The sequence below is a fragment of the Stegodyphus dumicola genome, chromosome X2, assembly GCF_044657685.1.
Source record: "Stegodyphus dumicola isolate Sdum_Otavi_A_Nest chromosome X2, ASM4465768v1".
Taxonomy (NCBI): domain Eukaryota; kingdom Metazoa; phylum Arthropoda; class Arachnida; order Araneae; family Eresidae; genus Stegodyphus; species Stegodyphus dumicola.
The window spans coordinates 116,099,610-116,114,902 of record NC_140781.1 but is presented as its reverse complement, the minus strand read 5'-3'; the positions used below and the strand labels follow the sequence as shown (position 1 = coordinate 116,114,902).

Here is a 15,293-nt window from a genome sequence, read left to right as displayed (position 1 = left end):
GGCAGCACGAGATTTCTATATATGGACAATTCAGATTTTTTAGCACTACTACTAACAGAGGAACTAGAGGAGGTGATGCTAAAAACAAAAAATTTTTTTCGTCACAAGATCTGAAATTAATTATTCATAATCTTAATTCCTACCTTGGACATCAAGACTTCGTTAAAAATGCCATAAAACTTCTTCATACCTTTAAGAATACTACCTTATGGAATCTGATTAAAACAGTAAATCAACCGTCTCAATGCTCCAAAATAGTCAAGGATCTTATTTTAGACTTCTGCAATTTTAAACTAAAAAACAGTAATTTCTTTCACAAAAAACTTTTTTGTACTATTCAGTTCAAACACCCTTCTTACGATAAGTTCAAAATTCCTAGCATTTTAAAAAAATATCAGCACTTGCTTCCTAACCAACCTCTCCAGATTAAACCCTGTTTTAAATTTGAAAAAACCTTGGGTCAACTAGTTATAAACCACCACGTTATAAAAGATAATAGCACATGTTACTGCCAAATGCCTGTCTACAAAAAATATGTCGATCCTTTCCACCAACATATAGTCACAGATCTTAATATTGTAGAAAATACTGAATTACGTAACCTTATGCAACTTGGCACCAAGTTTCGTCCTACTTTCAGTCTTAATAGACACGTCTGCCTCAAACAATTCAATAATGATCTAGATAAATTTATTATTATTGCTAGTACAAGATCCAATTTACCCACTACAACTTTTCTTGAATGGAAAGCTGCACTTATAAAAGAATTTCAATGTTTGCTTTTCAAGGCGCCTAATTTCAACTCTTTACACAATAAAAAACGCCTGGAGGATCTCATTCAAAAATTGCAACATAACTTTATCATCACGAAGATTGACAAAGCAAGCAACAATTTTAGTATTATTTGACAACACTTCTACTACAACCTTCTGCATAAAGAGTTAAATAACACTTGCACTTACCATAAAATAACTTCCAGTACTCAGATTCTTCTAAATAAATTTAAAGCACTACATAAAAGACTTAAAATACAACCCCAGAAATATAACAACAGGTTTGCAAATCTCTATGCCTTACCGAAATTTCATAAGTCTCCAATTAAATTCAGGTTCATAGCTAATAGTACTAAAAGTTATCTCAAAGAAATAGATTATCTCTTTGCGCAAAAACTTCGTATGATTCGTGAACTAATCAATAACTATGATTTTAAAGGTTTGCATTGCAACTGGATGATCTCTAGTAATGAACAAGTTCTTAAAACTCTGAATTCACTTCAAATAGAACATATCCAATGCTACGACTTTGAAAACCTTTATACATCTCTACCACTCGAAGAAATTTTTACAAGTTTACTTGCTCTTCCAGATTTATTTCCACAAATTTCTACCATTCTCAGCAACGAAAAATGGCAGCTATTCCTTACCAGCGTTCTCTTCAATAATTTTATTCAATTTGACAATTACATCTATAAACAAGTTCAAGGAATACCTATGGGCGGGAATTTTTCAACTTCAGTTTGTGAATTATTCCTGTTCACTAAAGAACTAACCTATGTACGTTCACTCAGAACGGAAGAAAGTCTCTTTTTCCAACACATCTATAGATATATTGATGATGTCATAGCATTTAATAACTACAACAAAATAGAAAACGCTAACATCTACCCTGCTTGCTTAAAACTTAATAAAACCAATACAGAACAGCATGATGTAGTCTACCTTGATTTACATATTATTGATTACCGTTTTATTAAAGTTTACGATAAAAGAAGAGAATTTAATTTTTCCACACTTAAACTCACTAACTGGAATTCAAATATTTCCAAAAGAGTAATAATCAACACAATTTATTCACAGCTACTTAGAATGAAAAGAATTTGCAATACTGCGGAACACTTACAAGAAGAAATACTATACTTCGTAACTATTTTAAAAAGTAACCAAATACCACATAAAATAATTAAAAATTCCCTTACCAAAGCTGGCATTAACCTTACCTAATTATAGATTTTTTGAGTTAGATAATGATTTTTTATACCTAAAGCTACGGACGGTTTAAGAAGGATGACTAATTCAGAGAATCTATTGTAAAAATGTACAGAAAATTCTTGTTTATTCATTCTCTTTCCTCCAAAAAATTTTGGCACTTTAATCTTAAATACTATTATGTACATATTTTTAAATTTAAATTTCTTTAGTGGCCAATTTTACTGCTTTTATTAACAAATCGGGCTTTTTTCATTTTTCATAGTAGCTTGATCGCCCGCTAGCTTGAAGAATTACTACTTTTTTAACAAATTACTGTTTTTTCCTTTTTCTCATGCTTTAATGGCCAAGTTTTTATAGTTTTAGCTGAATTTGCCATTTTCACTTCGAAAAAAATTTTTTTCCCATCCTACTACAAGCCAAGCGCCATTTTTTGAGCTCTTCACACGGTTTCCGAGGTTTCCGGCCCCCTCCGATAATAGGAGACGAGTTACAGATAACGAAAATCACTTCGCATTGGCTAAACGCCCACAACACTTCGCTCCCCCCTACGTACGTCATCCAAAATAAGACGCTAGAAGTTAGCAGCCATTTTTCTGCATGTTTTCAGAGGGACAGCTTTACATCGCCAAAGGTCAGTTTTTTGTTTCTTTTGTTACAACTTTTTCTTGGTCTTAGCAAGACCCACTGGGTTGTTCTTTTCTCAATTTTTTATTTTATATTGATTATTAACTACAGGTTTTCTTACAGTTTTATAAAATCTATTTTTTAAAAATAAAATTGTTAATCTTTAAGCTTGCAGGCCCAGCCCGAATGTATTTGTATTTTTAGGACTAATAGCTCATCGCTATTTATTTTCGTTTTGATTTTAATTTTAGACTAGATTTAGAAAGTTTGATTTTGATTAACATATTTTAACACCTTAATGTGTCATTCTGAGCGGACGCGTCGGGAAATTGGAACAGAGAATTGAGACTATTAAAATTTCCAAGACACTTTGTCAAAAAATTTTTTAGCGAAAAAGTTTCAATTGTCTGTTTCGGCGAAACGCGTAATGGGGTTAGCTTGATTCGACGTTCAAATAAATGAAATTTCCCTTGAAAAGCCTGTTTGGATGTCGAATTGGGCTAATTTACCATTTTCCGCTTACTTTTTAACTTTTTCTGTTTTTTAATTTTATTGTATTTATGTTTTACATGTCTAATGATTTGCTTTTCATGTGTATTAATTTTTGAAAACGTCTTAAACCTTTTGGAGCAGCAGCTCTTGGTAACTTTTAGGCGAGCTTTCTACAATTTTTATTTTTTACTTATTTTGCAGCATATTGCGCAAGATGTTTTCTTGACCAAAATTGGTTTTTCAAAAATTGTTATTACTGCTTTGCTTGATAAAATATATATTAGATTTATATATAGCGCTATTCTAACATAATTATTTTGACATCAAATCGGACTTTTTTTAAAGTAACATACCATTTTTTCCCATATTTCGATTCTACAACTCAAATTATGCCTAAATATTAAATTTTGTAAAATTTGGTGCGAAATTTATGGAGAAATTCAACAATTTATGTTGGCACTTTTTATTCAGTTTGCGCCAAAATTAGCTCACTTGGTATTTTGACACAAAAATCGGAATTTTTCTGAAATAACATACCAATTTTTTTATATATATTTCGATTCTACGACTCAAATTATGCCTAAGTATTAAATTTTGTAAAATTTGGTGAAAAATTTACGGAGAAATTCAAAAATTTATTTTGGGGCTTTTTTTTTTCAGTTTGCGCCAAGAATGGCGCAAAATGAACTTGGCGAACTTCTAAATATATGGCAACCTATTTTCATTTCCCTTTTTACATCATGCGTTAGCGGGGAAAATATTCACAATCGTGCCTTCTTTCAAATAATGTTCTTTATACTATATTTTTAATTATAATTGCTATTATTTTTAGTAATTTTTTTCTTTTTCGAATTTCATTTTAATTGTTAGAGTTGCCTGGTTTCTTTCAAATAACTGTTTTAAAAATTTCTATTGATTCATTCGAACTGCGTAGTTTAAATAAAACGTGCATCGTTTATTATTTTTTTTAAGTAGTTTTCTTTATACTATATTTTTTAGTCATAGTTATTATTTTAGGTAATTTCTAAATTTTTAGACATTTATTTTAATTATTTGTGTTGCATTGTCTCTTCAGATAATTGTTTTAAAATTTTCTATTTATTCATTCGAATAGAGCATTTTAAATATATTAATATAAATTTTCCAGAATTTCATTTTATTTATTTAAATTGCGTTTTTTTTTTGGAAGAGTACTTTGTAACCCTGACTGCGATGCATTTGAAAACTGCATATATTAAAAGAGAAAATACAGTAAAGCACAGTTAACACGCCTTTCAATATTCCGTTCAGAAAAGATATATAAATAAGAGAGATGGATAACCGACATTTTAACTTAGGATGACTTGTATACATTGCTTTAAACATCATTTTATCATTGTGCCCATTGCTTCACACAATTTTATGATCCTACATTTAGTTTCTTAAAATGCTATTCATATTTTAGTCAAATATTTTATTTTTGAAATTGCAAGAATCAACTATCATAAGATTAAAAAAGTTTTAAACTAAAAAAAATAAAATACTAAATTGTATGAAAAAATTTATTTTTTTCTTCTTAATGGCTTGCTCTTTTTCTTCAGGCATTCTGCAAGTATATTAAAAAGCATCCAACTTTCCGAAACATCTTGGTACTTCTGACATTCATTTTAAATAAAGTTATCGCCTTCCATTTCATAAAGGCCCACAAACGGCCGAGCGGTAAAGTCTCTGAACACTGGTAGTTCGCTTCGGGGTTCGAATCCCGGAAAACGGGATAGTTGCATGGGCATTTTCGTGGTTTTCTCATGTGTAATGTGTATCCCAGCTGGTTTTCCTTAGAAAGTTCTTCACGAAGGCATCCTTCCTTTTAGGCAGATAGCCCTGCTTTGTCGCAATTTAATAATCCGATTCAATCAGTTTCATCAGTCTTTAGAGCCTAAGCATTTTAAAGGCTTGAGATGAAAGAAAGACTGGTTTCATTAAGAGGGAAAACGTCTTTAGACGATATCCATATACGTTTTAGAGACATTAAGAGTTTTTTGGAAACAGGAGATTTGAAAAATGAGCAATGCCTTCGCCGGGAATCGAACCACGGACCTCTTGAATACGCGCCGAGCATGCAGACCACTACACCACGAAGGCACGGTAAGAAGGCGGGAGAATGGGATGTTCCGTCATTGAATACGATGTGATGTTTTATGACGTAATTTAAATTTATACAACTATATAATCGAAAACCAGTCGCTCTTCAATTTAATCTGCAATGATATGGTTTTTATCTTTTCCGTTAGCACCAACTCAATTGCTGCTATTTGCTGGTGTACACGTCCAAGTGTTTTCTCTTTGAACACCCAACTTCCTTGAAGTAGATTCCAATTTAAATTTTTGCTTTCTCCCCTAATTTCTTTCTGTACTTCTACATTTGTTTTTAGTGCTGACACAAGATAATTAAGATTTTTCCATTGTTACACTGCCATAAATTTTGCATTCTTGTCAAATTTTTTAAAATATCAGTTGCATCAAATGCGTTTCAGCTGAAGATAGCTTTTCATTTTCTAGACATTTTAACCATAAATAAAGGTTAAAGCAAAGTCCAAAGGATAAATATTTGAACTAAAATATTTTTGTTAAATGAGAAAGAAATAAACCACTCCAGCAGCGCTTATCCTGTACCACTGACCCCACCAGCGGCCAAGCGGTAAAGTCGCTGAACACTGGTAGTTCGAATCCCGCGAACGGGCTGGCAGCATGGGCATTTTCGTGGTTTTCCCCATGTGTAACGTGTATACGAGCCAGTTTTCCTTAGAAAGTCCTCCACGAAGGCATCCCTCCCCTTAGGCAGATAGCCCTCGCGTGCTTTGCCATAATTAAATACACCAACAATCCTGTACCACTGAGTGGCCCGATTCTTATATCCGGATGCAAACAATCTAAATCATATTATTTAGAGTTTTTAAGCCTAATAATTTCTATATTACAGAACATGTTTTTTATATAATCTAGAACACGAGAGAAAATTACTACTTAAAACATTCTTTCTAAGACGATTAACGTAAAAATTGATATTTATATATATTTTTTTAAAGCTGGGACATGACCCAAACTGTCAACGTCCTGTTTGCTTAAAACATTGTGAAAATAAACATCAAAGAACTTTCTCAGTTTTAGACAATTAAATTTAAATGAAGTTACAATAAAGTAGCAGACGATAACACGGCAAAGGTAAAAATTTACTCTTTCAAACATTATAAAAAAAAAAAAAAAAAAAAAAAAAAAAAAGGAAGAAGAAGGAAAATTTTTTAAAAAAAGTTAAAAAGTTGAATAATATCATCCGTAATTAAAAAAAAAGCTTTTCATATAGTATTAATAAATATTTATTACGCATCATTGTGGGAAAAATTTTTATATAATTAATTATCCGCAAAAATTTATTTGAAATTAAACCAGATTTGGCGTTATTATCGCTCAAAAAAAAAAAAAAAAAAAAAAAAAAAGATACCAAATTTCAAACCGCGAAAATATGTAAATTCGTGTATATCTGAGAAAATTTTGAATAAAAAACTCTAAAATTTTTTGCAGGTATGCTTAGAAATACAGCTACTTTAAGATGAAGGTAAAAAGTTTAGGTTATAATGCACATTTTGTTTCGAAAAATTTATAAAAAATTATTTAAAAATGCAAATTTTAAAAATAAATCATAAAAAAGGGGTGAATTTTATTTGGAATGAACTTAAATTTGGAAATGCGAAAGGACGAATCAAAAAAGTTTCATTAAAAAGAGATATTAATAAATATATACCAGATTCAATTAACATTGAGGAGCTAAAATTTTCAGAGCTAATTTTTTAAAAACTACTCATGCGATGTTTACAAAACTTGGCAGTCTGGCATAATTTGAGCCGTAGAATCAAAATATGTAAAAAAATTGGTATGTTATTTCAGAAAAAGTTCGATTTTGTGTCAAAATACCTATGTTAGAATAGTGCTATACATAAATCTGTTATATATCCCAAGTCGCGCTTTCGAGACATGAAGAACGCAATTTGAATTTCATCAATCGGCCCAGTAGAACAAGGGATATAAAACTGTCTTTTTTTTTTTTTTTTTTTTTTTTTTTTTGCTCAGTGTACATGTGCGTGTCTGCATGGCTGTGATTGTGGAAGAGATATAAGTACACGAGAGGTTTTCGGCGATTTGCGTGCTCGTAATCCTTCACTGCGTTCGCTGTCTTTCTCGGAAGGGTTGGGAAGTTTTATAAGGTAACAGGTAAAATGAATAGCCACGAAAATGTGATCACAAAATGAGATGGAGAGTTGTCGGTAGACTGGAGCCAGGCCAATCACAAGCACAGGTGGCTACAGAGCTCAGTGTAACTAACGCGCAGTATCGTCTTCCAGTCTTCAAAAATATATGGAAATAGTTTCAGGATACTAAGTCTATATCAATAAGACCTGGACAAGGTAGACCAAAATCCAGAACGACGAATGAGGATCGTTATTTGGTGCTTTCAACGCGGCGAGGCGGGACTGCTACAGCACTCCTGCTGAAACTGGAACCGGAGAATGACGGATACAGTTGGTGGAAGGCTTCATGAGATAGGGTTGTGTGCCTGATGACTTACTGTTTCCGTTCTGCTCACTGCAGCACACGAGAAAACGCATTAAGCATGATGGTACAGAATAACATGCGTACCAGATTTCAATGAAGCATTGTACATTTTACAGATGAGTCGAGATTCAGCCTAAACACTGATTCTCCGCCTACCTGTATCTGGAGAGAGTTTTGAACACGATACCATCCCTCCCTCATCAAAGAAGAGAATTATTACTGTGGGGAAGGCGTAATGGTTTGGGGAAATATTATGTTGCACGGCTGCGCACCTCTGCATGCGTTTAACAAAAGTTCCGCGACTACTATGAGGTATACAGAAATTTAGAAATGTTCGACTTTTTAGGGGGCGCAGTTGGTCCTGGGTTCCTGTTAGTGTACGACAGCCCTTGTCCACATGCCGGGACGATAACGGGATTGGGCATGGATTTTGGACATCCATGCACTGTGAACTTTAGTGATTATCTTTCGTGCGTAAAAAATGACTTTTGAATGGGTCTTGTCATCTTCTTTTCATAATGTATATTCGTAAACAAATTTCATTAAGATTGGTCCATCAGTTTTTCAGAAATACGGCATAATGTGCAAATTTTCACAATTTTACGCACAAGTGTATGTTGCATCGACAGAGGAATATTATAGTTTCAACAGATCGGTGTTTTGTCTCCTTTCAGGAGGGGGTAATGAATGAATCTTATGTGGCATCCGGAAAAAAGATAAAAAAACGCCGTCCTAGTAATTTTTATGTTCTGGTATTTCATTCTTAATTAATGCTTTGCTGTTTATTGCAGATTTGAAAGTCCAACAAGACACCGATGGAAGTGTTTTCCTGGACCATTATTTTAGTGTCAAGAACTGACGGTTATATTCGTATATAAGGTAACACTTCATAGCAGTTATTTGCTACGAAGCCTACGGACATATATCAGTGGATTTCGATATGCGAACATTCAGTGCGTACAATAAATTGTGCGAACAATAAAGAAGACAGCTAACGTTGATTCCAACGACTTTCGTTCTTCTTTAGACCCTTTAACAGCCAGAGAATTACCACAACAAAAGAATCTTGCACTACATTCAGAACTTCTTGTAAATCGGAATAGATAAAATTTGTTCTGTTGTTTAGAAGCATATATGATAAATCATGATGAATATCAATGAAAGCGTAGAACAAGCATCATTTATTGTTTTACAAAACTCGAAATATATGTTTTATCGTAATTGCATACAAAAGGAGAGCCTACCTGATCATAGCTGAGGATCCATAGAAAATTATAGTGTGTAGTTATGCTCATTGAATGATATTTGTATGTAACGCTACCGGCTCATTTTTTTTCAACTTCGAATAGATAATTAATTAATTAACTTTCGAATCATTTTATTGCATTGGCATTTACGCTATCTATGTCGTGTCTGCCAAACATCGAACTAGCTCAAAATCTACCAAATGGTATACGTGAAAACCTAGCTTGATTGGAATATCGATACTGGTTTTCATGCCCATTGACAGACGTCTGAATTTAGTGCGGATCATGTGAAAGCTTTGTAAACACACATAATTCAAGCAGAAATTTCTCCACGGACGTATTCGATAAGATTCTCAAAGTTTCAGAGGCATCTTCCCTTAGATAAAGCGCATGTGAAAGGGATGTAAGCCATCGAATACCATTCCTAAATATTTTATTTTTAAGGGGAAAAAATTAACTAGTATTTGATTGAAATGCAAAAAATGTGATCAAAACGGTTTCCCAATTTGAAAATATGAATTATTTCTGTTGGAGAATTTTATTATTCTGTTAGAGTCATTTGAATTTGTCCTTCATATTGTCTATTTCTTCTTTGGCAACTAGTATACAAACCACTAGCGTCCAGTGTTTTGTGATACAGAAAGTAATTTTCAAATAAATTTAATTTTTGAAGCATGTTAACCGAGCGTTTAGTGGTTTATTCTTCTAAGGTGTGTGTATGTATGTGTGTGTGTAGGGTGGATCTACCAGTAAAGAAGTAACTCTAATTCGAAATATTAGAGTTCTATGGTAAACCTCTGCTTAAGCTACTTTTATAAAATAGAGGAACCGAATTTCTTTGTCATGTTGTTCGTATAAAATAGTGGAAATCGAGAAGCTCATTTTTAGACAGAGATTTTACATTGCCGATTCGAATATCTTTATTTTTATAAAGATATTATTATATGTGGATATGCTTAGCCAGAAATTACTGTGATGCTGTGAACTGGTCTTATTCTTCACAAATCGGGAGTTAATCATACTTTAAGGCATTTCCACAGATAACTGATCATTGGATTAAAGCAGTAACTTGATTTTTCGGATTTTCTGTCTGTTTGGTTATTAACGATATCGCAAGTTTTTCATCCTGTACCAAGTAGAACTGCTTCCTTCACTGTGTCTTATATAGAGAAAATGTAATACATTTGCCATCTTGTCTGCTTTACCTGACAGGGACAGTGAATACAATTAGAAATATCTTTGGAACTCAGTGCTGCGTAGAGAAATGTCTAGCAGAAATTTCTCTCAGTGTAAACCCCTGCCAAAGAAGCATTCTCAATAGCTTTGGCAGTTTTCCCTCTGTTGCTGAATATTCTGCCTTCATTTCAACTAGTCTGGAAAGTGAGTGAGTAACTCTGATAATTTCCAGGCTTTATCGCCTGGAAAATGTATGCTCAGCTTGGAAAACCTTATTGTTGACTTGTGGGATACTCGTAAATCTATCAGATTTCAGTGAAGGTGGTTTTTATGTTTGTACTGTAGCCTTTTTGGAGGCTGGAATATTGGGCATAGTTGAGTATCGGCAGTAGTAATTTGGGTTTTCCTTTGCTGTTTGAGTTTTCTGGTAGAAATGGTTTATCATGATTTTGGATAATTTGGAATCTTGTTAACTTAAGAAGGCCCAGGTACATGAATAATATCATCAGGGATACTCTCAGTACTTTTAGTCTCACATAATTTCTTACATCAGCGTAGCAGGAGAAGAGTCCCCTTTCAGCTCAATCGAAAAAATATCATGAAGATCTAAGGAAACGAGATTCCATACCTTCTGTGAAAAACAAGGATTTGAAAAATTATTATCCCAATGTTTGTGCTGGTAATGATCAATTTAATATTGTTATTTGAATGACCATTCTTTACGCTAAATGAGCAAAATGGAAAGCAATACTGCTAAAAAATGCCAAGAGGGCTAATACAGAATAGCTTTGTTAGCTTATAAAAATATAAATTTAATCATTTTTAAGGAAACCTAGCTGTTTACATCACTAATTTGTTAAATTTATCAGCCAAAGGAATTTGTATTACATCCTCATATAAAATCCATAATTAATGGTAGGAAAATACAGTTACTCGCTCAGATTATCGCATTTCCAGCGATTAAATATATCAGGTTAAATTGATTTTACATTCTCTTTGCAGTTCAGTATTGTTGCAATCTCTCAACAAAAAACTTGGGAATTTTAATTAAATAAAAGGGTTTTGAAAGATTAACGCTTTTAATTTTTCATAACTTGGACTGTAAACACCATGTACATATATGCTTTTCGTTTTAAGTATAAAAAGTATATTTTCCATGGCTTTAATACATTAAATATTTATATTAAACTTATTATACTTTTAACATGCTCAAAGCACCCGAGCTCTTAATTTTGAATAAATTTAATTTGCAAATACAAATTTTGACTTTCTTGTGCTTTATTACGGAAATAAAAATATCAGATTTAATTTGTCGAAAGGTAAATTTCAGTTTTGCGAGATGAGCTTCATACTGATGATTAAAAGTTGATGCTTTTAAAAATGCATACATGATTGCTGTACCAACATTGAGTTAATTGGAATGAAGATTTAAGTGTTTTGAATTGATTTTTCAACTGAATTATTTGTTTTTCTGTTCCTCTAACATTGGAAAGTACATTTTACATCATATCTTTTACATATCACTCTCTAACGATATGCTTAGAATTCATGCTTCATTAATGTGATTAGTATTTTATAATCATATGGCATAAAATGTAGGCTACACAAGAATAAAAACACAGAATCTTAAAGTGATGAATACGAAAATTTAATTATGTTTAGTAGAATAATTGTAATAATCGATGTAGTAGCATGCATTATTGATATGATGATTATAATAGAGAATTATTGTAATCATCAAAACTTATCAATAACATACTTTTTTTAAAATGTAAGCGTATAACAAACTTCTTGAAGACAACAGCCAAAAAAGCTGTACCGACAAATGTTACAACTGCAGTCGCTTTATATATAATAATATTCAATGAAAAAAATGTTAACATGATATGATACTGTAGCTACAATGAGCTTGTACAGATATATTCACAGTTAATTATCAGTTTTTCTTAATTTTTTCTGTTTTTTTCCTGTTTTTATTGATTTTTTAACTCCCCAAATCTTTCTCAAGATTTCTGAGTTTCATTACAAACATATACAAGGCATGATTCCTTAGTCTTTGAATCAGACACTCTTACAAAATGTAAATCTTTAAAACACAACAAAGATGTTAAAAATTATGTATACGTGAAAATTTCATACAGTACGAGAAAAACAATTTTTTTCTTTTCATTTTTGGAGAAAATGATAAATCATAATCTTAAAAATTCTTTTTACACACTAAGTAATTTGCTACAAAGTTGAAACTAAATTTACATGATATAAGATCTAACTTTAAGACCTGAGATATGATATATACGTTTTTTATAATGTTTGTCAAAAATAATTACAAAAGATTTCAGTTCTTTCATAACTTAAATTAATGCAGTCACCATTACATAAAATTAACGTGTACGCCATTTCTTTAAGCATATATGGGATGATCGTTGTCTGCAGTGCCTAGATGTGTAGACCTTGATATCCATTCAATAAAAATATCGAGCTCTTCAAAAAAAAAATTTGCACTTATCTGCAAATATCTTAAATTTTATTAAAAAGATTAGTGCATTTTACTGTCTACTGTTATTTACCATTTCTATTTTCATTTTAAACTAGCACATATTTCTTTCACTTACGAGAGTGTATAAAAAAGGGAAAAAGAAAATAGAGGAAAAATTATTTTCTCTTCATATCTAGATTGATAATACTAAGTCACAAAACTGCTGTTAGAAATAATGGCCTGAAATGTGTTGGCAACATTACCAAATGCATTGTTCAAGCAGTGAACAAGACCATCCTTCTACGCTGGAGATAGCGACACAACTTTGTTCTTTTGGCAATAAATTTTTGAAATTGGAGCTTTGGCATTGTTTGATGAGATTTTAAATGGGTCAATTTGATTTTTATTCCCGTGGACCCCTATACATCAGTGAAGTCCTGAGTAAACCATACGCAGCAAACGTGCACAATGAGTTTGCACTGTGGAAGAGAATATAAAATATGAATATTTGTTTTTGGAGAATAGGAAAGTCATGATGAGGAATATTTATATATTTGACGTAACATTTCAGGCACTCTTCCCACTGGAAATGACGGTACGGGCTTCTGTGCATAAGACTTCATGGATTCGTAAACTGCTGGGCTGTCATTCACCCGGCAGCACAAGTGGCACTTTGTAATGTCCGATCTGCAGTAGAAAAGGCTAAGGCATGCTGTAGTCAGCCAAAGCTATCCACTGATACCATAGTTTGTGGCACGCCAGCTGAGAGGTTAATCAGTGATGACTCGTGAAATAGTTTATACCAAGCAATCACATAATTAGAAAGGTCCAATTCGTCTAACATAATTTGGGCTACACCCATGAACACTTTTTTCTCTATTCGTCCGTAATCTCCCCAAACAGTGACCTGGAAGAGAAAAAAAATTTTAACATTTTTCATGAGGCATAGAAATATCAACATAGAACATCACTCATAGAATATCAGATATAGAAGCAGTGACCTGGAAGAGAAAAAATATTTTAAATTTTTTCACTAGGCATAGAAACATCAAGAATAGAACATCACTCATAGAATACCAGATATGGAAGCCTTTCTCGTACTTCAAATTAAAACGCTTTACCTGATTTTTGTCGCAAACCAGAAGTGAATGCAGTGGGACCTTCACTATCAAGGAGACGAGACTTGTGATGAATACTGCCAGCCGCACTCTAATGCTTCGTAACTAGTTTAACACCATATAACACTTTCAGCTGTGTCAAGCCATTCTGTATATCCATTTACATTCTTGTTAACTTAATATTTTAAATTCTTCCTGGTTGATGTGTAATACTTAAATATTTGTACTGGTTCAATTTTACATCTGTACTTGTATTCACACCTTGACTCTTTTATATATGTATGTCAAACTTATACTATAATAGCAGTGTCCTCATCATATGATTTCTCTCCTTGTTCCGGATCCTCTAATATTCCTTATTGTATTGTATATAGTCAAGCTTTTTTTTTAATTCCGTCGACGTGATTCACCAAGTTGATGAACACCTAACCCAGTGGACCAGCTGTAATGCTGATGGTGAAAAGAAAAAGTCATTGTGAGGCTTTGTGCCCACAAACAAGACAATCTTCCTCTTGAAACATTTTAGGTAACCTTCTGGGAGAATATCAGGAATGATTGGAATGAATTCAGTTGCAGGCCACGTAGAAAGGCAGTGGCTAATTTCAGACTGGGTACAGGGCACGACTGCTTAGCCGAACATCTCAGCAAAATAGACATATTGACTAATATCCAATGCTGTATTTGTAAAATAGGCACTATGAACAAGCAACACTTGCTCCTCTGTCTGGACTTTGACGCTTTAAGTTATAGCATAGTGGTGATGTTCTCCTGCTATATCGTATGGCTAGAGATCTTATGTCCTGAGCACGCGATTGTTTCGCCTCTAATCAGTGAAGATTTTTAGCATTCTAATTGTGAAATTTTTATGTCTTAATTTTTTGGTGATATAATTTTGAATTTAATTTTTTGTTTTTGGCTAGTGGCCTGATGCAAATGGGTTGATTTCCGAATAAAGGCATAAGAAGCAACAATATTTTAGGTAAATTTGTGTGTTATGGAGCACATGTTCGTGTTACTTGCTGCCAATGGCTCTTCAAAAAAAGAACAAGCCGTATTCGCTAAGACTGTCCATTGCTGTTATTTGACAGTTACAGGTATTAATAGTTCTGTGTAGCGGAAAATGTTTTTCATCTGTCCCAAGGATTGTTCACAATCCATCGTGGATTATTAGCAACTTTTCTCAATGCATACAGCGAATTCTTGCTACTTATGAATTATCATTTGACTCCAGCACAGGTAGACTGTGGAGATGCAGTTGCAACATATTATGCAAGATTCGCAAGGTTGAAGAACTCAACAGACCGGTGGTTCTCGCAGTTTCCCAAGCATTGCTGCTTTAACACCGCTCCGTTGATTGTGCTGGTAGAATCTCTACTTGTGCCGGTTACACGATTTGCACGAAAATCTACCAATGACGATCTGCTACTGCTGCTTCGAGTGGCTAAACCTCCGGTTTCTTCGAAATGTCGCATGAGAATTATAGTGCTATTACAGTCACTGAGCTTCGGCAGGTTTTCAACTGTTTTGTCTAAAAAGCTATCGCAGAGCTGGAACAACTTATTCGTTTTTCAGGCAGAAGCAGTTT

General features: G+C 33.1%; 2 protein-coding genes across 3 annotated transcripts in view; one reads left to right on the top strand and one right to left on the bottom strand.

Moving 5' to 3' along the window:
• Positions 1 to 11,364, top strand: part of Oseg4 (intraflagellar transport protein Oseg4) — a 232,542-nt gene extending 221,178 nt beyond the window's left edge. The window contains exon 32 of the mRNA XM_085809853.1: positions 8,483 to 11,364. Coding sequence (XP_085665979.1) covers position 8,483 — 1 coding nt within the window. The 3' untranslated portion in view covers positions 8,484 to 11,364. The remainder of the gene's footprint in view (positions 1 to 8,482) is intronic.
• A 382-nt stretch (positions 11,365 to 11,746) lies between these two features.
• The window catches only part of LOC118197358 (regulating synaptic membrane exocytosis protein 2-like), a 376,040-nt gene continuing 372,493 nt past the window's right edge, over positions 11,747 to 15,293 (bottom strand). For both annotated transcript variants that reach the window (XM_085808856.1, XM_085808855.1), the window contains exon 21: positions 11,747 to 13,497. In XM_085808856.1, the coding sequence (XP_085664982.1) occupies positions 13,309 to 13,497 (189 nt within the window). In that variant the 3' untranslated portion in view covers positions 11,747 to 13,308. The remainder of the gene's footprint in view (positions 13,498 to 15,293) is intronic.